Source organism: Marmota flaviventris, chromosome 14, assembly GCF_047511675.1.
Source record: "Marmota flaviventris isolate mMarFla1 chromosome 14, mMarFla1.hap1, whole genome shotgun sequence".
Taxonomy (NCBI): Eukaryota; Metazoa; Chordata; class Mammalia; order Rodentia; family Sciuridae; genus Marmota; species Marmota flaviventris.
This window is the reverse complement of record NC_092511.1, coordinates 33,979,815-34,006,932: the sequence shown is the minus strand read 5'-3', so window position 1 is coordinate 34,006,932 and position 27,118 is coordinate 33,979,815. Positions and strand designations below refer to the sequence as shown.

At 43.2% G+C, this 27,118-nt stretch overlaps 1 protein-coding gene, 1 long non-coding RNA gene and 1 other non-coding gene across 6 annotated transcripts in view; 1 reads left to right on the top strand and 2 right to left on the bottom strand.

The window, feature by feature from the left end:
• Positions 1–121: 121 nt before the first annotated feature.
• LOC117794716 (uncharacterized) lies at positions 122–26,851 on the bottom strand. Of its 2 annotated transcripts, none has more exons than XR_004618574.2 (2): positions 26,614–26,851; positions 122–2,603 (listed from the first exon to the last, which is right to left on the bottom strand). It is a non-coding gene; the product is annotated as an uncharacterized lncRNA (long non-coding RNA). The 2 variants fall into 2 exon arrangements; XR_011704334.1 differs by lacking the exon at positions 26,614–26,851 and adding an exon at positions 6,542–6,609.
• The window catches only part of Haao (3-hydroxyanthranilate 3,4-dioxygenase), a 35,328-nt gene continuing 19,024 nt past the window's right edge, over positions 10,815–27,118 (top strand). Inside the window, exons 1-2 of one of the 3 annotated variants that reach the window (XM_071601532.1) lie at positions 10,815–10,999; positions 20,070–20,140. In XM_071601532.1, the coding sequence (XP_071457633.1) occupies positions 10,904–10,999; positions 20,070–20,140 (167 nt within the window). In that variant the 5' untranslated portion in view covers positions 10,815–10,903. The remainder of the gene's footprint in view (positions 11,000–20,069; positions 20,141–27,118) is intronic. The other 2 variants (XM_027934478.2, XM_027934480.2) reach the window with 2 other exon arrangements.
• Positions 11,139–11,231, bottom strand: Trnai-uau (transfer RNA isoleucine (anticodon UAU)). The gene is given in 2 exon segments: positions 11,139–11,174; positions 11,194–11,231. It is a non-coding gene; the product is annotated as a tRNA-Ile (tRNA).

The window sequence follows — 27,118 nt, the reverse complement described above, 5'->3', positions numbered from 1 at the left end:
TAATGTCTTGCTGCTTTACTGTTAGGAATATTAAGTTGTTGATTTGTTTGTGTGTTAAAAGGCTACTTATTTTGAACCCTTTGAATTGTGTTGCCTATTGAATAAAAAAATTAAAATGACATTTTAAAAATAAATCAAAATAGTTTAATTGATTTTGTGTGGACAGTTAATGAATGAAAATTTAATACCAGAAAAAAAAAAAAAAAAAAGTTCTGCCACAACCCTCAGCTCACAGACAGGGAAAAGGCAGAACTGCAAGTTGACTAAGTGTCCTCAGCAGCCCACATCCTCTGCTTCTTGCTTCACTGACCCACTGACAAGCACCCCTGTTTCTAAAGCCCCCTGTGGTCTCCTTCATCTACCTCTTCCCCATCACCACCTGCTCTCTGAGGGGCTTCAGTGAACTCCTCCATAAAGGGCTGAGAATGGCCTGACTATAGGAAGCACTGAAGAGCAGAGCAAAGCCATGGTCCTAGAGTTCAGTCACAGTTTTATATTCTGATACTGCTACTGCAGGCCAAGTCCATGGTCAGACAGCTGATGCCTAGCTCATCACAGTGTGGACTGGTAAAAAGATTTAACGCTTTGTGGATGGCCAGGCTGCTTCTGATGAGAATCTCCAAAGGCTGCACCCTGGGCGAGGCCAGGGATCAGTCCTTACAGACAAAGCAGGTGATGAAACAGCCAGCTTCCAAAGGAGCCATTTTTCCAAACAGTAAATGCAGTCTGGTGCCCGGGGACCGTTTTTTCCTGTGGCCTCAGCGAAGATGTCCTGTGGTCACCCTCTTTTCTCTTGCTGGGGCACCCAGGACTCCAAACTCTGGTTCCAGGTTCTTCTAGCCCAGGCTCAGCCAGCCTGTAGGACAGAAAGGGTCTCTGCTCTGCCCGGCCCCTCCCACCGGTGCCCACCTTGGGGAAGCAACTCCTTTTTCCAGGAGAGATAACTTGGACCGCTGTTAAAGCCATAGAGAGGCGCCCCTGCAGGCTGGGGACTCCCCTACCCACCTCCAGCGCGCAGAGGAACCTTCCGGGACATGGCCGCAGCGCCACCGTGCGGCATAAAGCTGGCTGTGCAGCCCCGCAGCAAAACACCTAGCCTGTGCTTTGGGTTCAGGGGGACTTTGTCACTCCCATCCCCTTTGTTTCGCAGATATTGGAGCTTGGGCAATTATCTAACCTATTGAGCCTCAGTGTGCAGTCTCCAAAATGGGAGAGACATAAAGGGTTGAGGAATGCATTAGGTAATAGGGCAAGGGCAGCAGACCGGCTCAACTCAACGCAGGTGTTCACGAAACAACAGTTTCCTCTCCGTTTGTAGAATTAGAACACATTTTGTAGAATGAAAAAGACTAGGGCAGAGCTGGGAAAGGAAAAAACAGTGGTGTTTTGAACGAGTCCAGTTTAGGCTGTTTATGAGTCCTCTGAGTGGAGGTGTCAAGTGTGTCGCTGGAGAGTGCTGGCTTTGTACAAAGGAACAGAGAAGGACACATTGGTATACCCAGCCCAGTTTAACAGATGGAAAGATTACGGTAATTTTTGTAATTTTACTTGGTCAGAAAGAATGTTGCTTTGCCTTATGAAAGAAATTCTCATTAAGAAACTTGAAAGATGAAACATCAAAGTAAAATGCCATGTTGCACAACCACCCCATCGGTCAAGACTTCTTTTGCCTACAAGTGACAAACGCCTGAATCTAATTGGCTAATACCAAAAGGCAATATTTTTGGCTCACACTCAAACCTCAGAAAATGCATGGGTGAGACCAGACTTAAGAATCAGAGAGGGAGACGTGGTCAGATCTCTCTCTTCCCCTGTCTCTCTCTAATGTTGCCTTCTTTCTCCCAGTCCTCTGTCCTCCCAGATCCACATCCCCTGGGGGATGGCCTGGGGATAAACCAATGTGTCTTTCCCTGTCCATTTGTGGTCCTAAATGCCTGGCTATACTACTTGGGGGCCATTCAACCAGCAGAGAGAATAAAAACAATTAAAGAGAGTTCTGTTTTACACTTTTAAGTTAAAAAGAAGGAGACAGTAGGGCTGGGATACAGCTTAGTTGGTAGAGTGCTTGCCTTGCATGCACTGAGGCCCTGGGATTGATCCCCAGCACCACCAAATAATAATAATAATAATAATAATAAAGGAAATATGTAAGATAAAAATAGATGTAAGGAAAAGTTAAGAGGAAAATGAATGAAAAGACTAAGATCAGAGGGAAAAAAATGTAACAAAATTTTAGAGGGAAAGAATGTATTCATTACCAAAATATTTTAAAAGAATGAAATAGTAAAGGAGAAAAAAAATTTTTTAAGTTTAAGAAGAAAGAAACATTCAGACAAGAAAATAATAATCAATTAAATAAGATGGTTTTCAAAATATTTAAAAGGTTATAAGATTAAAATAAAACAGAAATAAACTAAGCTAAAGGCAAAAGAACAGAATCCAGGGAGCCAGAAGCTGCAGGTGAATGAGGAGTTTCCTGGGCCTCTCCTAGAGCAGGACACCCCTGCAGGCTGAGCAACTCCACTGGTCAGGCCTTGTGTCCAAGCCTCAGTAGGTCCTGCTTCCTTTGATGGCAATCAGGAAACACATTCAGTGAAGCCGCACTGGAATTAAAGCACATTATTTACATGAACTTTCTAGCATCAATCCACCCAGGCCCTCAAAGCACTGCTCTTACAATGTGGATTCTAGATGCCTCATGTTCATCAATCATTGTATCAGTAACATCCTTAAAAGTGATGTTGCACATCTGGAAACATGTAATAGGTGGATGGATGGAAGAATAGATATATAGATATAGATTAGATATAGATACAGATACAGATGCAGATGCAGATATAGATATAGATACAGATACAGATACAGATATAGATTAGATATAGATATAGATAAAGATACAGATACAGATACAGATATAGATATATGTATAGATACAGATACAGATATAGATATAGATAGATAAATAAGAGATAGATGGATAGATAAATTGATAGTTCCAGCCCTCCCTCTTCTAGAATCCATCCCAGAGACACACAAGCAAAGTATCCAAAACAATATGTGACTAGAGCTTCTCCCTGCAGCACTGTCTGTGACCCCACACCAGAACACTGAAACCATCCAAATGTTCCCTAGCCGAGGACTGGTAGACGCTTGGTGGTACATCCACGTTAGTAAGTACTGCGAAACTGTGATAAGGAGTGAGGAAGAGATCTAGCTGCAACTTTGAAAGGATCTTCAGAACATAGTAGTGAAGTCAACAAAGAATGAAATGGATTTTGAATGAAAAGAGGAGGATGTAGAATACAAATGTGTATTTCTTTATACTTAAAAAAATAAACAATGAAAGAATAAGACAAACAGTCATTTTTAAATGATCAAAAATAAGTCAGGCATGATGGTGCATGCCTGTAACCCCAGCCTCTCAGGAGACTGAGGCAGGAGGACCACAAGTTCAAAGCTAGCCTCAGCAATTTAGCAAGACCCTAAGAAACTTAACAAAACTCTCTCTCAAAGTAACAAAAAGTTTTTAAGGGCTAGGGATGTGGCTTAGTGTAAGTGTCCCTGGGTTCAATCCCTGATACCAAAAAAAAAAAAAATTTTTTTTTTAATTGGAAATGTCACTGTAAACTAGGATTTCTTTTTCTCATTTTAAAAAATCTGAATTTCCTAGCTCTGCCCACTGAAAAAGCCTAGATAATATGGCTACCATGGAATACCTATAAGAAACCCTAGCACACAGATTATAGTCTCTAAGTAACATTTTCCAACAAAAGGAGCTACGCTTCTGGGAGAAACGATTTACTCCAGGTTTGCAGAAGGACATGCACAAATTATTTTGGAATATCTTATAATGCCAGAAACAAGGAGGCTATGAAAAACTTGAAATTGTGTCAAAAATATCCAGGAGCCAAACTGATATGACTTTTGCTAGCCAAATGGAACAAATGAAGTAACCAATCAATCATGATAATGGGGTCAATTAATCAATCCTAACATTTCACGCCACATGACAGAGCTTCAAACTATATAAAGCAGAAAGAAATAGAACTAAAAGGAAAAAGAGAAAAAGCCATTATGGTTAATCTTCTCTCAATGATAAAACAAATAGGTAGAAAATCAATGATATAGAAGACTTGTACAACCCTATTAACCAATCTGATAACACTGACATTGATAGAATACTCTGCCCAATAACAACACATTATCATTTACTAACAACCATATTCTGGGTTATAAAAAAAAGCCCCAGAAATTTTAAAGAATTCAAAGGAGTTCTGATCACAATGGAATTAAACTGGGAATCAATAACAGAAAGATATCTGGAAGATCCTCAAATGTTTGAAAACTAAGTTCATATTTCTAAATAATCCATGGATTAGAAAGGAAATCAAATGAACATATTTTGAATCAAACAAAAATGAAAACATGGTACATTTGTGGGAGGCAGCTAAAGCAGTACTTAAGAAAAAATTTTATAGCACTAAAAATGCCTGTACTAGAAGAGAAATGTCAAATCAATTACTTCTGCTTTAAAACTTTAAAGAACAGGGCATGGTGGTGCACATCTGTAATCTCAGAAACTAGGGAGGCTGAGGCAGGAGGATCGTGAGTTCAAAGCCAACCTCAGCAACTTAGCAAGGCCCTAAGCAACTTAGTAAAACCCTGTCTCAAAATAAAAAATAAAAAGGGCTGGGGATGTGGCTCAGCGATTAAGCACCCCTGGGTTCAATCCCTGGTACCAAAGAAAGGAAGGGAGGGAGGGAATGAGGGAGGGGAAAAAAGAGAGAAAGAAAGAAACCAATTATAAAAAAGAGAAACATATTAAAACCAAATATAAAAAAGAGAAAAATTATAGCCATGTGCTACATACCAATGTTTTAGTCAATGACAGACCATGTATATAACCGTGATCCCATAAGACTAAATGAAAGTCAGGCACAGTGGATATTTCTGTAATCCCAGCTACTATGGAGATTGAGGTGGGAGGATGACAAGTTCAAGTCCAGTCTGGGTAACTTAATGAAACCCTGTCTCAAAATAGAAATGTAGCAGGGAATGTAGCTCAGTGCTTGGCTACCATGAAGACCTGGGTTCAACCCCCAGTAACACACACACACACACACACACACACACACACACACACATACAAAAAAAAAAAAACACTGATTATAATGGAGTTGAAAATGTCTTATCATTTAATTATGTTATAGCAGTTATAATGTCTAGTGCAATACATTCCTCACGTGTATGGTAACCTGGTTGCTAATGGTCTCTTGGTTTTGTGTCTCTAGAGAACCCTGACTAATACACTGGGAGGAATTATTTACAAATTATATATCTAACATAGGAACTATATCTAAAACATTCCAAAAAATTCTCAACTCAATAATAAAAAAGTTAAACAGCTCCATTAAAAAATGGGCAAAATGTTTGAACAAACACTTCACCAAAAAGACATAAATGTCTAATAAGCACATGAAAAACTATTCAACATTACCCCTGCAGTTCATTTTACATCAATCATAATTCCAAAAACAGCTATAAAATTTAAAACTAACTGGTTTCCTTTGGAGATTATTAGGGCATCAATTCATTATTATAAAGATACATAGAAAAAGAGAATCAAGCAGTTATTTATTCAGTCTTTTCTCTGTGAATTGTGTTTTAGAAGAACTAAGTACTTAAAACTAAACAGAGAAAGGATTTTTTTGAAACATAGTCATAAGAATAGAAGGAATAATAGAACAAAAAATTATCATTGTATAATCCTCAATTAAAAATAGTAGATCTACACATTGGTTGTTGAAATAATTAGGTTAGAGCTAATGTGGAATTCTCTAATGGAAATTAGGCTGATCACAATCCAATATTAACAATCAAAACTAACATCACAAAATGAAACACAACTATACATTATGTACTTTGTTGTGGTGCAATAGTATACAGTACCCCCTGGAATAGGTATTTTTCAAATAAATAAATGTGAATATTATATAGATCTAACTGCCATAGGAGATTTAAGAACATGTTAAAGGACATCTTAAGAATGCAATTAGTGGCGCTAGGGTTGGACTCAGCAGTACAGTACTCGCCTACCATGTGCAAGGTGCTGGGTCTGATCCTCAGCACTATAAAAATAAATAAATAAATATGCTGTGTCCAACTACAACTAAAAAATTTAGGAGCTGGATGCTGTGGTGCATGCCTATAATCCTAGCAGCTCAGGAGGCTGAGACAGGAAGATCTTGAGTTCAAAGACAGCCCCAGCAAAAAAGCGAGGCACTAAGCAACTCGTGAAAACCTGTCTCAAAATAAAATACAAAATAGGGCTGAGGATGTGGCTCAGAGGTTTAATGCCCCTGAGTTCAATCCCCAGTACCCTCCCCCCGCCCCCGGCAATATGCAATTAGGCAGATTTGTCACATAAATGTTTTAATAGACTGTGGGATGAAAGAGAATTAATAGAGATTAAAAGAAATTTTAAAAATACATTGGTCAAATTCAAAGTATGTATCTTGTTTGGATCTTAATTTAAACATACCTTTCAGAGACAGTTGTAGAAACTTGAACGTAGACTAGGTATGAGATGAGGCTAAGCAATTACTGTTGTTCTTGTTAGTTGCAGAAATCATACTGTGGTTACCTGTCGGGCAAACCTAATGCAGTTTTAGTAAAATAAATTAAACTCTCTCTGGGATTTTCAGGGGTAGAGGCGAATATCATGAGGGAGTTGATGAAACAATTCTTTATGAAGAGATGGATGTGTGCTATTTCTCTACTTTTGTATATGTTTGAAATATTCTACAATAGAGAATTGAACTTTGGTTTTGTTTTATTTTTTTTTAATTTTGTTGAATTTTAAATGGGCCTGTTCATACAGATCACAGGCCTTTGGCTGTGTTTGGACCAACCGAAAATTCCACAGGAGTACTCCCTCCCTTTATCAGTGCATAAGCCCCACACTCAATGACTGGAGGGTGCAAATGAGTGAGATGAGTCCGGGGTGAATCATGGCAGCTGTCCCCCACCTCTCTGCTGGAGATTAATGGAAGGTGGCAAGGGACAGTGGCAAACCAGAGAAGGCATAAACCTCCAAGAGGGGGCAGCCAATGTTGCCAGGGAGGAATAAAGTCCCAGATAGGCAGTCATCTTCTGATATTTTTTTTCATTAGGAACTAGAAATATAGACAGTCCTCTGAAATTATCCTATTGTAGGGACAAACAAGGCAAGGCACCGAAGATAGCAGGAAACAGTTTTATTTGGCTGCAGCCAGGTTCAGAGGGCACAGCTTTTGCTGTAATCAATTAATCCCTGAACCCCAAGTTCAGGTAGTTTCAGAGTTTTCTACCCAGCATGTAAGGGGAGGGGCCCAGAAGTTCACAGTCTGCAGAAGTTCACATAAAAGCAGCTTTTTCCTTCACTGTTCTGGGCAAGTTAACTCTTCAAGGACAACACCTGAGAAGGGGGTAGATTCTTCTCCCCTTCCTTTCCTCCCCCTGCCAGCTGTTACCATGGAGCCCATTTGTTACTTATCTTAAGAATGTAGACATCTCTGTGAAGCCCCAGCTCAAGGCCAGAGGCCTTGTTTGCACATTTCTTCAAAGTACTATACTGGATACGTTTGTGAAAAACTAGTAAGGAGGTGTCCAGCACCTGGAGTGCTGGTATCTTCCCGGCCAGTGGCCAAGTAAAACAGGGCAACACGAAAATAGGAAGTTTATCTACATTGGATTCTTTCGCAGAGACTGTTTTGCTGACAGTCCTAAAATCAGCCATGGTGAAGAGGGCTTTTCTGTGGAGAAAGGGGGATGCCACTTCAATCCATTTTCATGAATTATTGCTAAATATGCAAATGATTTTTTTTAATGGAAACATTTTGCAGTTCAGTTTTGCTAGCAAACCCAGCAAAACCTGTCTGTAGTCTAGATTTGTGCCACAGACTGTTGTTTTGTGATCCCTGACACCACGCCCTGTAACACATTATACAATAATGCATTAATAATTGCTTGACTTCCCCAGCAGTTGGGTCACAATGCTGGCACAACTGAGGCTGTACACGTCTGAAATCCCCCAATTTTTTTTATATGCAAATAGCCGTCAAGCCAGGCATCTCCACACACTGTACTTTGAATGGAACATAGACTTAGAGTGATCTGTATTAAATTGCATCTTGTCATTTGTCAGAAACATTTATCACTGGATTGGCTCCACTCTTCCTCCAAATTCTACTGTATCTTCACTCCTTTCAGGCTTTGTCTCGCCCACAGCTTTGATGAGCCTGTCTTTCCATCTACAAAGCTGATAGCAGCCTGGAGTACATCAAGCTTCTCTCCTGCTGGGGATCTGAGGCTATCCAAATATCATGTCAACCTTCCTTTCCAGTTTGTGTACCTCATCGTTAGCTATCTTCCTCCTTGAAGCCATCATACATTATACCCAGGCTGAATCCAGTAGTCTGTTGTCAATAGTAATGACATAGTATTTTGTAGTTTAGAAACTATTATCCCATAATTTTCTGATTTGATTTTTGTTACCCACTGAAACCTTCTAAAAGTCCTATCAACATTATTATAAGGCTTTGAGCTATAGCCAGGGGCAGTAGCACAATGCCTATAATCACAGCAACTCAGGAGGCAGAAGCAGAAGGATCACAAGTTCCAGGCCAGTCTCAGCAATTTAGCCAGACCCTGCCTCAAAATAAAAAATAAAAATTAAAATCACTGAGGAAGTAGCTCGATGGTAGAGCACCCAAGTTCAGAACTTCTGTATCTAAAAGAAATTGACTTTGGACTACAAATCTGCCAAGTCTGTTTGTTGCCCACCAATGATGTCCTAGTGTGGATTTCTAGATTAAACAACTAGTTTCCTTCCTTTCCACCCCACCAGAAAAAGAGTCCCTAAAGTCACCATCTGGGCAGTAATCAGTAGGGACACAAACAATACTTACGAAGAAGGTTCTAACCAGAACAGTTGTCAGAAAATGGAAAGGATTGTCTTGAAAGGAAATTCTGAAGCTAGAAATTTTCAAATAACAGCTGGGGTTTTGAACAAGGGTTCCTGTATAGACAGGAAGCTGAATATAATGATCTTTCACTCATTTATGGTTGCCCTTCTAGGGAATCTGCTCTGGGCTCAGCTCTCAGAACCCACCAGCTCCTCCCGGTCAGTGAGAAACCTCTGAAATTCAGATAGGTGCAGTAGGTCACTCTTATGCTTTGTACTTTTTAAAATTAATTCCCTCTGGAAAAGAAGTTTTCAGCGAAAATGCCAGCCTTTTCTCTCCTGTATGAAAATAATCTATACATGGAATATTATTCTGTCATAAAAAGAAATGAGCCCGTTGGGTGATACCAGTAGCATTCAGTATTCCCGGCTGCTTGGAAGTCTGAGGCAGGAGGATCACTTGATCTTAGTAGTTCCAGACTAGCCTAGGCAACAGGAGACCCCTCTCAAAAAAAATGTGAAACAAAATAAAATAAGTAGTGATGTGTAGTACAACATGGATGAATCTCGAAAACCTTATGGAAAATGGAAGGGGAAAAAAAACACAAAAGGCCACATGCTGGATGATTCCATTCCTATAGAAGTTCAGAAGTAGGAACTCCATAGAGTCAGGAAGTAGATTCGTGATGTGAGGTGGGGAGATTATGTGACCCGCAGGGGTACAGCTAAAGGGATAAAGGGTTTCTTCCTGAAGTGATGAAATTACTCAACAACTGACTGCGAGCTGGTTGCAAAAACCTATAAATATACTAAAAGTAATTGAGTCCTACGCTTTAAGTGGGTAAATTATATGATATGCGATTTATATTATAATAAAGTTTTCAAGAAGAAAATGAGCACCTTTTTTAATGGATAAAGACTCTATTTATTTCCAAGCCTGAGCTGGATCTCTACTGGGGGGCTCGCGCTACCCTGCAGAGGACGAGTCCCCGAGCTGAAGGCGGAGGCCCTGCGCCCCAGGATGAGGTGAGGTGGGCGGACTTGCTCGCGGCACTGCGGCTGCCTCCGGAACCGGGGCTGGGGGGGCGAGAGCCACCGACGGCTGGGATGGGCGCCGAGGAAGCCGACGAGAGCGCCACCCTCCATCCTCTTCTTAGAGCTTTCTGGACCCTGCGTTTCTCCACTCTGGGTTATACATTACATCCATCCCGGAAATTAACGACTCGCTCTTCGTAAGAGCAGCTGAAAACCGCCCTTTCGAGAGGACACGTCCACGAGGCTCCCGTCCACGAGGCTCCCGCCCCGCTCGAGCTGAACACGTTCCCGCTCTGCCCACACCGCCCGCGCAGGGCGCCCTCACCCACCCCTCGACACAGTGCCCCCGCGCCTCACAGCAGCCTGAGGAGTGTCCAGCTGGCCCCAACCCCAATTGGCCACGGGCGCGGGGAGTCTATCCCCGGAGAAAACTCCTGAACCGGATTGGGGGCCTGCCGCTCAAATAGCCCTAGAAAACGTCTCCTCTCTAGACCACTAGCTAGCGCCACCATTTCAGAGTGACAGCGCCGGGGGGAGAGGAAACGCCCCGGGCACTTTTCTCAAACTGCAAAGCTACCGCGAGAGGGCGGGGCGCCTGCGACGGGGAAGAGGGCCCGCAGGCCGGGGGTCTGCGCGAACCCAAGGATGGGGCAGTAAGAAGGTGGTTACTGCTAGTTAAAAGTCAGGGGAGCAGATCGTCCCGGCTCCGCCTGTGCGCCTCGGGCCGCCACGCCAGGAGTGTGGCCTGGCTGCACCCGCCCCAGGACGAGCGTCGCGGCTGAGACCCCAGGCTTCATTCCCGGCGCCGGGAGGTAGGGCTCACCCTGCAGGGAGGAGCACCGGGGCATCCGATCCCTTCGCCCCGAAAGCGTGACCGCCACCGGGTAGCGCTCAAGCACCTTCGGGCCGCATCCCCCGGACAGAATGACATTAAAGACCCGCCGAAGAATAACTAGATGGGGGCAGATAGATGGACGACTGGGTTCGAGTGCTGGATGTTGCAAACCGATCGGGAAACAGGTATAAGATTCCACTGCGCTGTGCTTCCTGCTAGTGGCCGAGCGCGACTTGAGGCAGAGTAGTTACGAGACAGGAACTGAGAAGTCTCCTTTCGGCAAGGAGATAAAATGAATCTTCAGGATATCTAAAAAAGGGGCCGTGCTCCAGGTGAGGCTCGAACTCACAACCTCGGCATTGCTCTGCATGTACTGCTGTATAAGTACCGCGCGCTAACCGATTGCGCCACTGGAGCTCCGCTTAGCCGCCCTCGCGATAGCTCTATCAGGGTTCACTCGGCCGGGTGCGGGCTTCCGCGGAGCATGCGCGTCTGCCACTCGCGGCTCCTAGCTCGGACCCGGTCGTTTGCAACTTCCGGCTGGGCACACACATGCTGCCTGGCTACTCCGAGGCCAGCAAGCTGGAAAAACCTACAAGTATTCCCCTCGGGGCTGGAGGGCGGGTTAACATGGCCGAACTGGGGCCTTGCAAAGGGCGCAGGCCGCGTCCCGGGCAGCGCCGTGGGAGAGGCGGCCTGATCCCTGCGGCCACAAGCCAACACCGCGTTCTCGGCGGGGCTTCACTCCTAGGAGAGGGCTGCGAGGGGCAGGACCCAGCACTGGGAGCCGGCAGGCAGGCCTCGCGGCTGTGATGACGCGAGACGAGGGGCGGGGCCGGGACGCGGGGCCTGGGCTCGGAGACTCGAGATATCCCGCGGCAACCGCTCGCTGCGCGGCGACCCCAGCCGAGAAGTGCGCTGGAAGGCGCGAACGACTTCCCGCGGGGTGCGGGCGGCCAGGTGGCCTGCTGGAGCCCGGAAATCTTTGGAAGATTGTGTCCGAGTTGCTCGAGGGCGGCCTCTGCCGGCGGCGGGCGCGGGGGCCGGAAGGTTGGGCTGCTGGGGGCGCCGCAGGGCCCCAGCCCTGGGGCCTTGCCACACCCGCCAGGAGTTCTAGGGCTCATCCTGCAACCCTAGCGAGGGCTTGGGCACTCCGGGCAGAAGGCTTGTTCCCTGAAGAGGAGTCGCGCCACTTGCAGTCCATCACCCTTGATCTTGGAGAGGTTTCAGCATCTCCCTCAACCCTACGTGTTTTATTGAGCCACAGAATGTTAATTTTTGTTCTCCTAACTTTAAAACCAACTTTTAAAATTATTTGAAACCTGGAGCTCTAATTTAAATATCCAAAGATCCATTAAAAAAAAAAAGTTTAAACACTGTACCCAGTGAATATGACTATTCTGGACCATACTTTTTGTCCTTGTGGACCCCTTTCCTTCATTTTAAACAATAATGTTTCGGCCAGGCACGATGCCCCCCCCGCCCCCCCCCCCACTGTGATCCCTATTACTGGGAGGCTGAAACAGGAGGATCGCAAATTTCTGGTCAGCCTCTGCAATTTAGCGACTCTCTTAGAAAATATATATATATATTTTTTTAATTTTAAAAGTCTAGGGATGTAATTCAGTGGCAAAGTGCACCTGCATTCAATCCCCAATACCAAAAAAAAAAAAAATGGGGAGAGAGGGAAAGGGAAAGAGAACTTCTTTTAAAAGTATACTTTAAAAATACGATGGCATAAAGATTAATCCTGAAAGGACAGTGACCACAACACTCAGAGCGACCAAGAGATCTTTATTGCAGCAGTGCAAAAGAGGAGAAAAGAGAGAAAGAAAGAGGCCGGGAGAACAAAGAGAGAGAGAGAAGAGGAGAGGAGTGAGAGGGAAAGTGAAAGCAAGAGAAGACAGAGAGCAAGAGAGAGGGGAATGGCAGGAGGGAATTTTTAATAGCCCAAATCTAATGGGGTCTCTGGGTCTGCAAACTGCCTTGTTGGCATACAGTGATTGGATCATACAGTAGTGTCATCTTCTGCCTTCAGGCAGAGGGGGCAGGGGCTAGATATGGGTTTCCGTTGCACTAGACAGTGGGGGTCGAGTGTTCAGCCTTGAGTGGGGTTGAGTGTTCAGACTTGATGCAAACAGGTGATAAAGGACAGACAGGGGGGTTTGAGTGTGTGGGTTATCCTGCAGCTATTCAGCCTGCCCTGCAGACAACTTAGTTCAGCCTGTCCTGCCCCTAACAAACCCAGGCTGGATTTATATTATTTTATTCACATATGTTCATTATTTCTAATCATTTTCAAAAACTAAAATTTGAGCATTTTTGTTGCCCCTAGGCACTCTGCATACTACCTAACTGATAACTCCGCTGGGAATCTGCATCCTCCTGGGGTTATAGTGGCAGCACCTCCACAATCTGCCACTGCCCCCTCTGTTTATTCCTTCAGGCTTGACGCACTCATCTTGTTTGTGCCCGGATATTGGTCACCTTTTTTGGTGACCTCTGCCCTCCCAGAAAAGCAAACAACAGGATGATCTTGGCACTTGGTGAAAATAACCAGCATGCACAAGCCATAGGAGCAGAATTGAGGTCATGGGTATGGTGACCTTGATGGTGACTTGCCCACAATAACAGGTTATTTTAGGGTGAAAAATAGCAGGCAGTAGTTTGATACTAGAGTATAGAAGGTCTTGAAATTCAAGCAGAAGAGATAACAAGTGGTCAGGTTGACAAGGAGGCAGCAATAGATTCTGTGTAGAGCAGGGGCCTTCTGAATCTTTTTGTAGAAAGCTCAGAGCCATGTGCAGACTGGATTATTCACCTAGAGAAAGGAGCCTTGTCCCTGGTGAGGGAGCCTACACCTGTAATCCCAGCGGTTTGGGAGGCTAAAACAAGAAGGATCAAGAGTTCAAAGCAGCCTCAGCAACAGTGAGGCTTAGCAACTCAGTGAGACCCTAAGAAGAAAGGAGCCTTGTGAGCTGGGCATGGTGACGGCACACAGCTGTAATCCCAATGACTGAGGCTAAAACTGGAGGATTGCAAATTCAAGGCCAGCCTCAGCAATTTAGCTAGGCCCTAAGCAACTCAGCAAGACCTTATTTCTAAGTAAAATACAAAATAGGGCTGGGGATATGGCTCAGTAGTCAAGTGCCCCTGAGTTCAATCCCTGGTACTCCCCCAAAAAAAGAGAAGCTCAGAAAGGGAGTGGCTGATACCCTGCAAGGCACCAGGCAGGTGGTGGGCTGCAGAGTTGTTTACAGCATGACAGGGTTAGGGCTCCTTTGAGAATGTGTGGACAAATCCAGGGTAAATCAAGGGCAGCTGAGAGTGATCCCTTGAAATACATTACTTCCTCCAAAGTTGGAACAGGCTGAAAAGGCAAATATATGTCTTGCTACAGGGTAGGGATAATTCCCCCCCCCCCCTAAATTGAAAGGGATTGATTTTCCTGGTAAACAAGAAAATAAGGTGTGGACTCATTCTCTGCATCTTCTGAAATCCCAATAGCATTTGCAGAATCTGCCCTTCCTCCCTTCTGAGTCTCTGGGGCAGAGCCCACCTGGTAAACCAAGAGCAGCAGAGTTGGCCACTGGCAATCCAGTTCCCTCTCTTCTGCCCCACCTTTCATGGTTCCAATCCTTTACTAGTTCAGAAGATAGTGATGGATCCTGACTGTGTGCGATGGGAAGTCAGCACCTCATAAAAGGAACTTAAATAGCTTAGCCCCAAGGAAATTGAGGGTCCTAAGGAAGGAACCTAGAAAGGGTAATATTGAAAAAGGAACAGAGTCTGAGACAAAAGGAGAAGCCTCTTGAGACCTCCAAATCACTTACCTGCACCCAGACTGCCTCTGAAGAGCAATGAGCTAGGAGTCTTAGTTGTGATCTTCTTTGGTCATAAGAGATCTTAAATAATTCTCATTCCCTCTGGGACTCATTTCCTCATCTCTAAATTGAGGAATATATAAGGAAAGCCTGATTTGTTTCAAGGTTGACAATGTGCCATATGAAAACATTTTGCCACTTTTTCCACAAAAAGAAAGTTAAGAGGTCTCTTGGCCTTTTTGTTTGATTTATGTTTCAGGGGTAATTTGTGTTAACTGATATTCAGATAGATCAGCAAACAATATATAAGTACTTTGTAGAAGGATTCCTTAAAAAAGAGGCAAAAATCAACTTCAGAAATAAAACACTTCAAGATTTGTCAAGAGGCCAGCCCCACCTGAGCTCCGCCTCTTGTCCTTCATGTTAGGATGGTTCCAAAGTAGGCTGGAATTAAGCTTATTTAAAGTTGTGTTCAAAAGATAGATTTTTGTTGTTGTTGTTGTTGTAAAGATTACTTGATCTCAAACAGGGGATTTAATACAAAACTTAAGTACAGGCTTGAGTAAATTGTAAAAGGTATTTAGGTTTATAAAAGTGTTTTAAAAGAAAGTAAAACTTGTAAAGAATTTCATATGTAACTGAGTTGATAAGTATATGGGTCTTTGTAGAGGCCTAAATAGATATCATAAATAAATGGAAGAACCTAGACTAAATAAGTCCATTTGACTGGAAAATTCTTTTTACCATGTAACTCTTACCATCACCATTAAATTATTTTAATCATTTAATAAATTGTGTAAGATACATATTAAAGGAGTGGTTTTTTAATACAATCAAACTTAGTTTAGATCCATGTGTAATTTTAAAACAGTAATGCCTATAGAATAAAAAGACTAGTATCAACACTGTCCCATTTACCAAGTAATGCAAAATGTTTAATTTAATTATATAAGAAGAAGGCATGTTTGTTAACAAAAAAAACTTTTAAAATACTTGTCATATTTGGTATTGGAACAAATGTACTATATATTAAAATGTATGAAACTTAATGACTCATTATAACATCAGAAATAGACAAAAACTGCTTTCCTAAGTGAGTGTTTGAAATTTATGCCTTTTGCACTTTAAAAAAAAAGTGGTATATTTTTATTACTTTCATGTTTTCATGTCTACATGATGAAACAGAAAGATTGCTGTATGCAAGTACCATTCTGCAAGTAACAAAGTGAGTATGGCTGATCTTTCTTCTTAATAATAGAAGACCAAACTGGATATAACAGTCATTGTATTTTTTTCTTTAAGGCTCTAATTTCTGATATGCAAGAGATATCCTGATGAGGCATATAAACAGTCTGATTAGTGGAATCAAATTTGTGGATCTAATGAATGAAAATCATCTTGATTCAAATTTACAGAATATTTTATGGTCATCATTGGCTTTATTTCAGTAAAATATATTTTTTAAAATTTGTTTTAGTCATGACTACAAAAACATTGCTTTAGAGAAGTTGAAACCCACAGGAGGAACCACCTGGGCAGTTGCCACATGGACAGATATCTGGCATTCAGGGAGTGCTGTGTGTACTGGTCAACATGCATCCAGAGGCTCCCAAAGTGATTGATTCAATTTGAAGTGTTGCGGGGAGTCTTAATAATTATTTTTTGTTGTTGTTGTTTGGTGGTGCTGGGGATTGAACCCAGGGCTTTGTGCATGCAAAGCATATATCCCCAGCCCAATTAGTTTAAATTACTTTTCTAAATAGAAATCTAAAAGATGCCACTGCCATCTTTCATGGGGTGGACCCTCTTGAATCCTCTTCAGAACCCCTGCACTTGGCCATGCCTGAAGTCCTTCCTGTCCAGATAGTCCTTGAGTCTCACTAACACTGTGTGGGGAAATCACCCTTTATTTATTTATAAGAGGAGACAGATGAGTGGGTCCCAAGGCCCAAGTTCTCCAAAGTTCAAGCAGAGTACACAGAGTGTAGCATGGTGGTAAATTGAGGAAGCTCAGATCCCTTCACTCTGGATCCAAGCCAAAAGGAAGAAAGGGTGAGAGCAGGTCAGATGGGGAAAAATTTAGAAGATTTGTAACATACAGTGTTGACGAGAGTGTGGGGAAATGGAGACTCTTTAGTTTGGTTTGGTTTTTAAGACAGTTTAGCAGAATCTATCAAAGTTTGAAATGCACATATCCTTTGATCCAGCAGATTCCATAGGATTCTCCTTCATAGAAACATCCACACTTGTGAACAAATATTTCTCTAATCTAAGATGCCCTGCATTGTAAAATACACCATTATTGTATGTATCATTAAGGGAGGAAATGCTACCATTTTAACTAACACAGTACTTTCGTGTCACATAGAATTTTTATTTTTATACTTATAAAAATAGCTCTTTTAGATGGACTCAGATGTACATTTTTTATCATATATTACTATTGTGGGCTACTGCTTTCTGCTGAGCTTTTCAGTCTCTTGGTTTCTCCCACTTACAACCCAGCAAACACTTCCAAGAGGAAAGTGACTCAGGGTACCAAGCTCACCACAAGGACCTTCTTTTCTCCTTGGAATCCCAGTCCCTTAACTCCTGGATGAGCTTGGAAGCTCACTATTGCCTCTAAACATTTTTTGATTTTTGTTGTTGTTGTTTGTTTGGGGGACAGGTCGTGGGGGCCTGGGCAGGGGGTTCTGTTGTCATTATTAGTAGTTACAGATTTTCTAACTACTTTCAGTGGGAGGATTTGATAAAAGCTGCTACATCCGTAGCTAATGTAATCACGTTACCTCCTCCAAAAGGGGACATTGCTGAGAATGAAAAGGGGCACTATTAATAATATTTGACCAACAAGTATGAATTGTGACTGTCCCACACAATCTGGAGCATATGGTCACCCTCCCATAGCTCCCTTTTGCAGTACTATAAATACATAAGACAGGATTTGGGAAAATTCCCTTTAAAATGTTTTAAATTATGAGAACACAGATGGAAGGGGACTCAATCAACTTAGTGCTTCTTTGCTCCAAATGTGCCCTTCTTTCACATGCTCTGTCATCCTGTAACTGGGCCCTAAAATCAAAGGTCCTCTGGCAGCTGTGCCATCATTAGGCTTTGCCAGTAAAAGTGCTGGAGAAACACTGAAGGGGCTTCTCTTCCTGGGTCCAGTACTTTTCTTCTGGCTCTTATAGCACAGCTGCCTGTGGGCGGCTTCCCAGAACCCAGCAGACAGTTTCCTGCTTGCCAGCCCTGCCTACAGCGCCTCAGCCAACTTCTCTGCCACCCACTGAGCCACTGCCACACCCTCACCCCAGAATTCTGGCTCTCAGCCTAGGTGGGGAGCGGTGGGAAGTGTCAGCCCTAGAGCTAGTGGCTGCTCCTTTATCTGTTATTCCTGGGACTTTTTTTTTTTTTTTTTTTTGCTTCTGTTTGTTTGGGTTTGGGTTTGGGTTTGGGTTTGGGTTTGGGTATTGAACCCAAGGGCACTCTACCACTGAACATTTTTCTTTTTTTTTCTTCTCTTTTTCTTTCTTTTCTTCCTTTTTTTTTTTTTTAACTTTGAGATGGTCTCACCAAATTGCCCAGGCTGGCTTCAATTTGCCATCCTCCTGCCCTCAACCTCCCAAGTCACTGAAATTACAGGTGTGCTTCACCATACCCAGTTCTAATCCTATATTCTTAACCCCCATTCTTAACAAGTTATTAATCTTTACATTAGATTTTCCCTGTTCACATAACTGGCCCAGTGTCCTGTCTCAGGATTGGATCCTGGCTGATATAACATGCACAAACTCTTTTCACTTGTCATTCGAGAACAAAATACTTCAAAGAATATGGAGAACATAGGAGTGGGGGGGGGATAAAAAAAAAAAAAAAACACTTGTACTGTGCTTCTTATGTGTCAGGGACATCTCCAGGAACTTTACACCTTATTAAATCATTTAATCTACATGACAGCCCTCACCACAACAACTATGAAGTAAGCAGCATAATCAGTCCTTTCACAGATCAGGAAATTGAGGCGTAGCGACATTATATGATTTATAAGAGTACATTGTAAAGCTGTATGATTGAGGAGTCCTGCCTTAACACTACATAGAACAGACTGATCATTTTGCCACCTGAGGAGACCCTGGAATACCTGCCATTAGGAAAGTGCCCCTTAGGGGTTACCTTCAAGAGACACTAGCCAGGGCTCAGAGAAGCCCTTTGGGATGGTGGCCAAAAGGTCCTACCTTGAAATATAGGAAAGACCAGCTAGAGGTGAAGACAGGAGAGATGAAGACTAGGGCCCAGGCATACTGGGGCTTCCCAATGACTAGATTCTCTAATGTGAGGAGTCCTAACAATAACAAAAACAAAACAAAAAACTACCAACAATCCAATTTTTTTTAAAGATAGAAAGAGAATATTTTAATATTTATTTTTTAGTTTTAGTTTTCGGTGGACACAACATCTTTATTTTATTTTATGTGGTGCTGAGGATCTAACCCGGCGCCCCGCGCATGCCAGGCGAGCATGCTACCGCTTGAGCCACATCCCCAGCCCCAACAATCCAATTTTTTAAATGAGCAAAAGATTTGATTAGTTGAGTGCAGCAAGCCCACACCTGTAATCCCAGCAGTTTGGGAGGGTGAGGCAGGAGGATCCCAAGTTTGAGTTCAACCTGTGCAACTTAGTGGGACCCTGTCTCAAAATAAAATAAAAGGGCTGGGGCTGGGGCTCAGTGGTAGAGTGGGATCCTCCTGCCTAACAATGTTTGGACCTAAACCTAATGGGCCAGATACAGAAGGCAGATCTTGGAGTCTACAGCACTGATAATCATGGGGACTTCCCTTTGGAAGGAGGAGGAAAGAGTCTTAACAGAAGCAGCCATAGAACTCAGTCACACTCAGAATGATCTCTTGATCAAAATTTGGAGGTTAGTAGGACAGACCAATTTGTGGGGCCAAAGAAAGACAAGCAACTGCACTAAAAACTTATGTTCATGACTCTTCAGCCAACAACTGGTTGGATGAGCTCCATTATTTTCTATGGGACATTTGTAGCCTAGTTTTAAAAGTTCTTTCATATTCTGAATATCAACCCCTTATCACATATATAATTTGCAAACATTTTCTCCTATTTTTGAATTACCTTTACCCTCTTGTGGAGAGTTCTGGTAGCTCTACATCCTTGTCAACACTCAGTGTCATTTTTTTTTTCTTTTTAAGCCGTTCCATGGGTATGTAATATATCTCATTGTCAACTAATGATGTTGAGCATTTTTTGATGAGCTTATTGGTCATTTGCATAGCTTTATAAAATGGTTGTTTACTTAGAGTTTGTTTGGGGTTTGGTTTGTTTCTGGCTTTTGAGCTTTGGTCTTTTTTATTAAGTTGCAGAAGTGATAGAATGAAGTCATGATTTTCCTCTGTTTTCTTATTTGTAGGTAACAGATATGAATTTCTCCATAATACTTGGGCTACAAAAAAATGTGCCCCTGGATCACTTCCTGGACTGGTAAGAACCAGCACATGTCCACTCTCACCCACTCCCATTTCCAGACTCACAATACTCATAATGTGGATCCATGCCAGGAAGAATGAGGGAAAGGCCACAGGACACTGGGGAGGGCAGTGGCTAACACAGACAAATTTGTAGCAGTCAATAACCTCTGGCAAAGAGAGGAAGAGGACCAACCAGATGTAGAATGTCTCCATGGGAGGAAAGAGGGAGGACAGCCCCTTGGCCCTGGAGCAAGAGAATAATGGAAATGTAGCAGATACATAAACTAAGCTGAAGCTCAGGGCAGAGCTGGCCTGTGAATGTCTCCCAAAGGGACTTCTGCCTGTAAAGCAAGAGGGAGATATAAACCTGCTGTTCTATTTGCAAAGAGTCTTTAAGAGCTAACATTGACCTGTCCAGGAAGAGCCTCTTCTTGGCTGTCCTGCCCTGCCCTGCCCAGCAGGGTCTTAGCTGGGTAGCAGGCTGCACCCCCAGCCAGCAGCCAATTTTGATCACACTAATGAGGCAGTGTTTTGGAGGGCCAGGCAGTTTTATTATCTGATGCCTCCACCTTAGAACCTGACCCTCTCTGAACCACAAATTCCAGTCATGAGCAAATCTTTTTATGGAGCCAGCAGAGATGACAGACAGGAAGAAAATAGGGAAGGACCACTCCCTTCTTCCACCTTTATATTCATTCTCTCTCTCTCTCTCTCTCTCTCTCTCTCTCTCTCTCTCTCTCTCGGCTTGCGGTTTTGTTGTTGTTCTGTATTTTTTCTACTTTTGTTGTGCATTGCTGGGGGTTGAACCCAGGGCCTTGCACAAGCTAAGCAAACACTCTGCCACTGAGCTATATCCCCAGCCCTTTTAATTTTATTTTGAGACAGGCCTTGAATTTGTGCTCCTCCTGCCCCAGCCTCCTGAGTAGCAGCATCCCTTTCTCCCCTCCTTTGGGCAGAGCCTAACACAGAGGCAACTGGCAAAGCACAGAGCCTAGCAAGTGAGCTTAGAGCTGAAAAAACAGTAACTGGCACAAGGGCTTAACATACACAACACAGTGACCCCGCAGGCAAACAGGAACCTTCAGGGATACACCACCCCTCCTCCACTCACCCAGAAATGAGAGCAGTATCTTAAAAGCCAATGGGCCAAATGGCCAAGCATTCATCACATGGACTTTTCTATTGATATTTCCTTTGCTGAGTCTGGCACAGTGGCTCCCAAACTTAGTATCTAAGAATTGCTGCATGTTCTGCATAATAGTTGGTTAAGAGTTTTCTAATTCGATTTTTTTTTTTTATTGTTTGCTTCTTTTGTTTTTGGTGATACTGGGGATTGAGCCCAGGGGTATTCTATCACTAAGTTACATCCTCAGCCCTTTTTAAATTTTATTTTGAGACAGGGTCTCACTAGGTTGCTGAAGTTGGTCTCCAACTTACAATCTGCCTGTCTCAACCTCCTGAGTAGTTGGGAGCTCAGGCGTGTGCCACCATGCCCCTCTCTAATTTGATTTTAACTATACACCACTTTGACACACTAACTTTAGACCCTCAACACCACAATATTCACCAAAGTCAAGCAATGGAAAAAACACATGTGCAGTTGGGTATGGATTCATTTACATCCTGGTGCCTCTATTTACCAGCCAGGTAACCTTGGGGGCACTAGTTAATATTCTGAACTACAGTTTCAGTTCATGGGGATTGAATGTGGAAGCCAGAGAGGATGTTATTGCTGTTGTACTGGTGAACCCTCGGACTTCACATCACACACTGAACCCAGGCAAAATTGTTCCTCTGTGGTTCCTTGAAGAGGGGGCTATCTGAGGACTGTAGGGTGAGCAGCAGGTCCAAATATCAACAGTTTCCGTGGAGTTCTGAGAAGTGAGTATGGAATTGAGAGTGTGAGATCCTGGGGTCTAAAGGACAGTCAACAGCAAATGCTGCCAGGATGTGGGGCTATCAGAAGCCTCTCGTGGCTGGAAGGAATGGAAAATGGTGCCACTACTTTGGGAAGCAGACTGGCAGTTTTGGGTTGTCTTGGTTTTGGTACTAGGGATTGAATTCAGGGGCACTCGACCACTGAGCCACATCCCCAGCCCTATTATGTATTTTATTTAGAGGCAGGGTCTCACTGAGTTGCTTAGCACCTCGCCATTGCTGAGGTTGGCTTTGAACCCACAGTCCTCCTGTCTCAGCCTCTCAAGCGGCTGGAATTACGGGCATGCACCACTACGCCTGGCTCAGACTGGCAGTTTTTCAAAATATTGAATACTAAACCCAATAAATGAAATATGGAAATATGAACTAAGTAAATACATAAATATACAAGAACACAAGAAGAGGGAATTTCACTGGACCTTGAACTACAAGGCATCTGAGGAACGGAACCTGCAAGGGATGCCGAAAAGAATGCACGATTAGATTGAAAAAAAGATTGTGGACTGGGATGCACAGGAGAGCCAAGAACAGGGTCCTGCTAAGGGCAGTGGGAGCAGCCAAAGGGTGCTTCCTACCCAATGGGTGTGTGGAGATGTAGGAGGGATCTAGGGTTGACTGCTAGGGAAATTACTTGGAGCACTGACGCAGCAGCAGGCAGTACATGGTCCCCCATGGACACCCCATTGTGACCCTGAGCAAGAGTGATGGGGTTGTCAGTTCTCATAGCAAAGAATGTGGGAGGCACAGGGCAGTACCTGAGGTGACTGAGACCACCCAGGAGAAACTAGAGAACCTAAGCCCAAGAACCCAACTGCTAAGATGCCTACCTGGTAGCAGGTCTTGCCTATCCCCCATTGCCTCTGAAAATAGCAGGGAACATAATTCTTTCCTCTTCCCTCAAGCATGCTCTGCAAACAAGGAAGGCCAACCATAAAGATGACTTTGCACAAGGATCACTAAACCATGGGAAAAAACCAAGCCCATCATCAGGCTGGGGTTGTGGCTCAGTGGTGCTCACCTAGCATGCATGAGGCACTGGGTTCCATCCTCAGCACCACATAAATATAAAATAAAGATATTGTGCCCACCTAAAACTAAAAAAAAAAAATTTAAAAGGCCATCAAAAGGAAATCTTCCAAAGATGGAACATTATACTTGGGAGAAATCACAGACTTTATCACAAAAGCTAGCAAGCTGTTTAGGAATCCTGCTTTGCTTTCTCCTCAGAAATAGCCAGCAAGGACTTTCTCCATAGGCAAAGAGTTAGGTAAGACCACCTGAGTGGGTTCCAGCCAGTAGAATATACAAAACATGGTACATACCCCTCCAGCCAGGTAGGTCTGTAAAAGGCCCCCACCCCCGCTTCCATCTGCTGGATGCCGATATCCAGACAATACTAGAAGTGACATGGTTAAAGAGAGAGGATCATCTGTCACTTTCTGTCAATCAGGTCCCTACATGGCTGTGCAAAGCACACTACCTTTCCATTGGTCTTTTCAGGAATGAGAAGCCTTTTTATCATGTTGGTCCACTGCCTTTGGAGCAGTTTATTGGTTTTTAGTAGCTAATGTTAACTTCATGAATATAAAGTTCACATCTTTAAATAAATCATTTCCTTAGAGATATAGGGAATATATCACATCCATGAAATATAAAGTTAGTATGGAATGGAACCAACTATAAGAACCCATGGAAATTCAAAACTCAGTAGATGAGATGAATAGGAGAATACATCAAGTAAATGAAAAACAGTAAACCAGGAGATTAGGCTGAAGGATATTCCCAGAATGTAGGACAAGGGAAAGGGGAGGAAAGAAGAGTGAATTCCCAACTTTCATTAAAAGAATCCCAGAAGTTGCTACTAGAGAATAGATAAGAAATGATGTTTCTTTGAAAAACTAGTAAGGAATTTCTCAGCTCCAAAGACAGACACACACACACACACTGAATATCCAGGAAAAGATAATGGGATATGAGAAGTGATAATAAGTTAGCAGTGAGAAGCGACAGTAAAGCATACTAAACATCTAATTATTGCTCATTACATTAAGCAATAACATTAAGGGTTGGGAATATAGCACAGTTGGTAGAGTGCTGGCCTAGCATGCACAAAGCCCTGGGTTCAATCCCCAGCATCACACACTCAAAAAATTGTCAATATTAGCAGGGCATGGAGGCACATGCCTGTAATCCAAGCGCCTTGGGAGGCTGAGACAGGAGGATTGAGAGTTCAAAGCCAGCCTCAATAAAAGTAAGGCACTATACAACTCAGTGAGACCCTCTAAATAAAATACAAAAGAAGGCTGGGGATGTGGCTCAGTGGCCAATTGCCCCTGAGTTCAATCCCTGGTACAACACCCCCACCCCCACCCCCCAAAAAAAGTCAACATTAATCCAAATAGTATGGCATAGAAGTTGCCAGTAGGAAATTCTAGATGGAAATTAAAGCTGTCTCAGACTCCTTGGTTCTTGCCTTGTTCAGATGGATTCTGATTAACGACATATCTTATTAGAAATTCACAAACTTAAATACATGCATTTATTTAAAGAATAACTAATAGACACATAAGATAGAATATGGAGTTAAAAGGAGGGAAAAGCCAGGTATTGTGGACCTGTAGCTGACCCCCAAGCCCAGTTACAGCCAGGGATTTTGCAGGAGGCTGATTCCACCTTCAGCTTCAAGTCTAAACCCAAATTTGATTAATCCAAGCAGTATCCCATTCCCTTTCCCCAAAAATTATTTCAAGTATGGGCTTTTGAGCCTATTAAGGCCAGTAAATATGTCTGATTTTCATCTGGTGGCAGTTTTGACCCCCAAGGACATTTGGCAAAGCTTGGAGGCATTTTGGGTTGTCTCAACCCTAAGGCAGCTGCTGGCATCTAGTAGGAGGAGGTCAGAGAGGCTGCTAAACACTGGTCAATGCACAATTCAACCCCCACAACAAAGAATTACCCAGCCCAAAATGTGGATAAGCTGTGGGTAACCGACTTGCTCTCCTGCAGAGGGTGTGAATAGGAAGTTTCCAACTTGGACAGCCATCACTGGTGGTATCCACCTTGGGATGAAGCTGATACTGCAGAGAGCAGCCAGCAGGGTTGGAAAGTACCAGGGTGTGTGATGCTGCTGCTAAGCCCCAGCCTGTTCTTCCTCTGGGTGCCCAGGGATGTGAGACTTCCAGTGCGCTGTCAGTTAAGCCGCTGTTTTACTGGCGTCTCTGCTACTTGCAGCTATGAGCATCTTGATAGATTAAGAAAGAGAGAAAAGAAGAAGAAACAAGAAGGGGTGGGTGGAAAACCACCCAAAACTCCATCTCCTAATCTCTAGAATCCGTGAATAGGTCCCCTCATGTGTCAAAGAGGAATTTTGCAAATGTGATTAAAATAAGGAGCTGGAGAAGTTGTCTGAGTTATCTGGGTGGGTTCAGTGAAACCTCCAGGATTCTATGAGGAAAAGAGGGAGGCAGAAGGGCAGGCAAGCAGAGGAAGGGCCCAAGCTAAGGAATGCAGGTGACTTCCAGAAGGTAGAAAAGACAAGGGAACAGATTATTTTTCCCCCCAGAGCCTCCAGAAATAATGCAGCTCTAACATACCTAAATTTTAGCCTGCAAGACCCACTCAGACTACTGATTTCCGGAGCAGTAAGACAATAGTTGGTATTATTTTAAACCATTAAATTTGTGGTAATTTACTATAGTAATGATCCAAAATGAACACAGCATGGTAACTAGAAAACACAAGATATCGGAATGAACACCATTAACTAAAATTTGTGGGAGGCTGTGGATTTGGGCTGGATACCTGCACTGGGCCCAACAGACCAAGTCAATGTGGAGTTTAATGGTGGAACCTGAGCTTTGGTTGGTTAAATGCTAACCAATTGACTTACTGATTGACTAAGCTATAGCCAACTATTTTCTATGCACCACTTCCATTGTTCTGTAATGACCCTCAGATGCCATTGTTGGACTTCTGAGAATCCACTCTGGTTCTTGGAGCTGCTTAATTCATGAGTCATTTAATTTTGTTTTTACTTTTGTTTTTGCTCAGATAAACTCTATTTGACATAAATGGCCTAAGGAATCGTCCCACCCACTTTGTGGGGGATTGAACCCAGGGGCACTTTATCACTGAGCTACATCCCCAGCCATTTTTAATTTATTTTGAGACAGGGTCTTGCTAAATTGCACAAGCTAGCAACAAACTTCAGATCCTCCTGTCTTAACCTCCCAAGTAGCTGGGATTACAGGTGTGCACCACTTTTACTAGCTCAGGAATTTTTTCTTTTAATGGTACAAGCATTTTGATAATTAAATATGAAAAGATTGAATCCAACTCCTAAATAACACATCCTTATCAGACTGGATTTTTTAAACACTCCAGCAATGTGCCATTCATGAGAAGTATACCTAAAAACAAAAAGGTTACAGGGAAACAGATACCTGTTGTTTCAGTTAACTATTACGGTGCTAAACCACCAACCCCCAATTTAAAGACTTACAATAACAACGATTTCATCTGCTCATGATCTGCAGGTCAGTAATTTACCTGCATTCCACTGGGCAGGCCCGCCAGGTTCCGCTGAGTTCGCTCATGGCTGCAGTCATCTAAGATGGCCTTATACAGTTGGCACTTGCTCTCAGCCGCCTTCTCTCCAAGTCCTCCCAGAGGCTAGCCCTGGCTTCTGCACATGGGGGCAGCAGCACACCAGGTGATGAGCTCTGAGTTGTAAGACCTCTGAGGACCAGCCTCAGCTGTGACAAGTATCAGCTCTACCGCATGTCACCAAGGCAGCCACGATTCAGCAGAAGGGGAAATGGAAAATACTAACACAGAAAACAGGCGTAGCAATATAAATATCTTCCAAAGTTGAGGTCAAGGTGAAAAGAAACTAAGAGGAAATATTTCTTAGTAATAAAAGAAACATTACAAAGCTGGTTTGGTGGTGCACATCTGTAATCCCAGCTACTCTGGAGGCTAGGGACTGAAAGTTCTAGGCCTAGGCAACTTAGTGAGACTGTGTTCAAAATAAAATAAAAAGGGCTGGGGATGT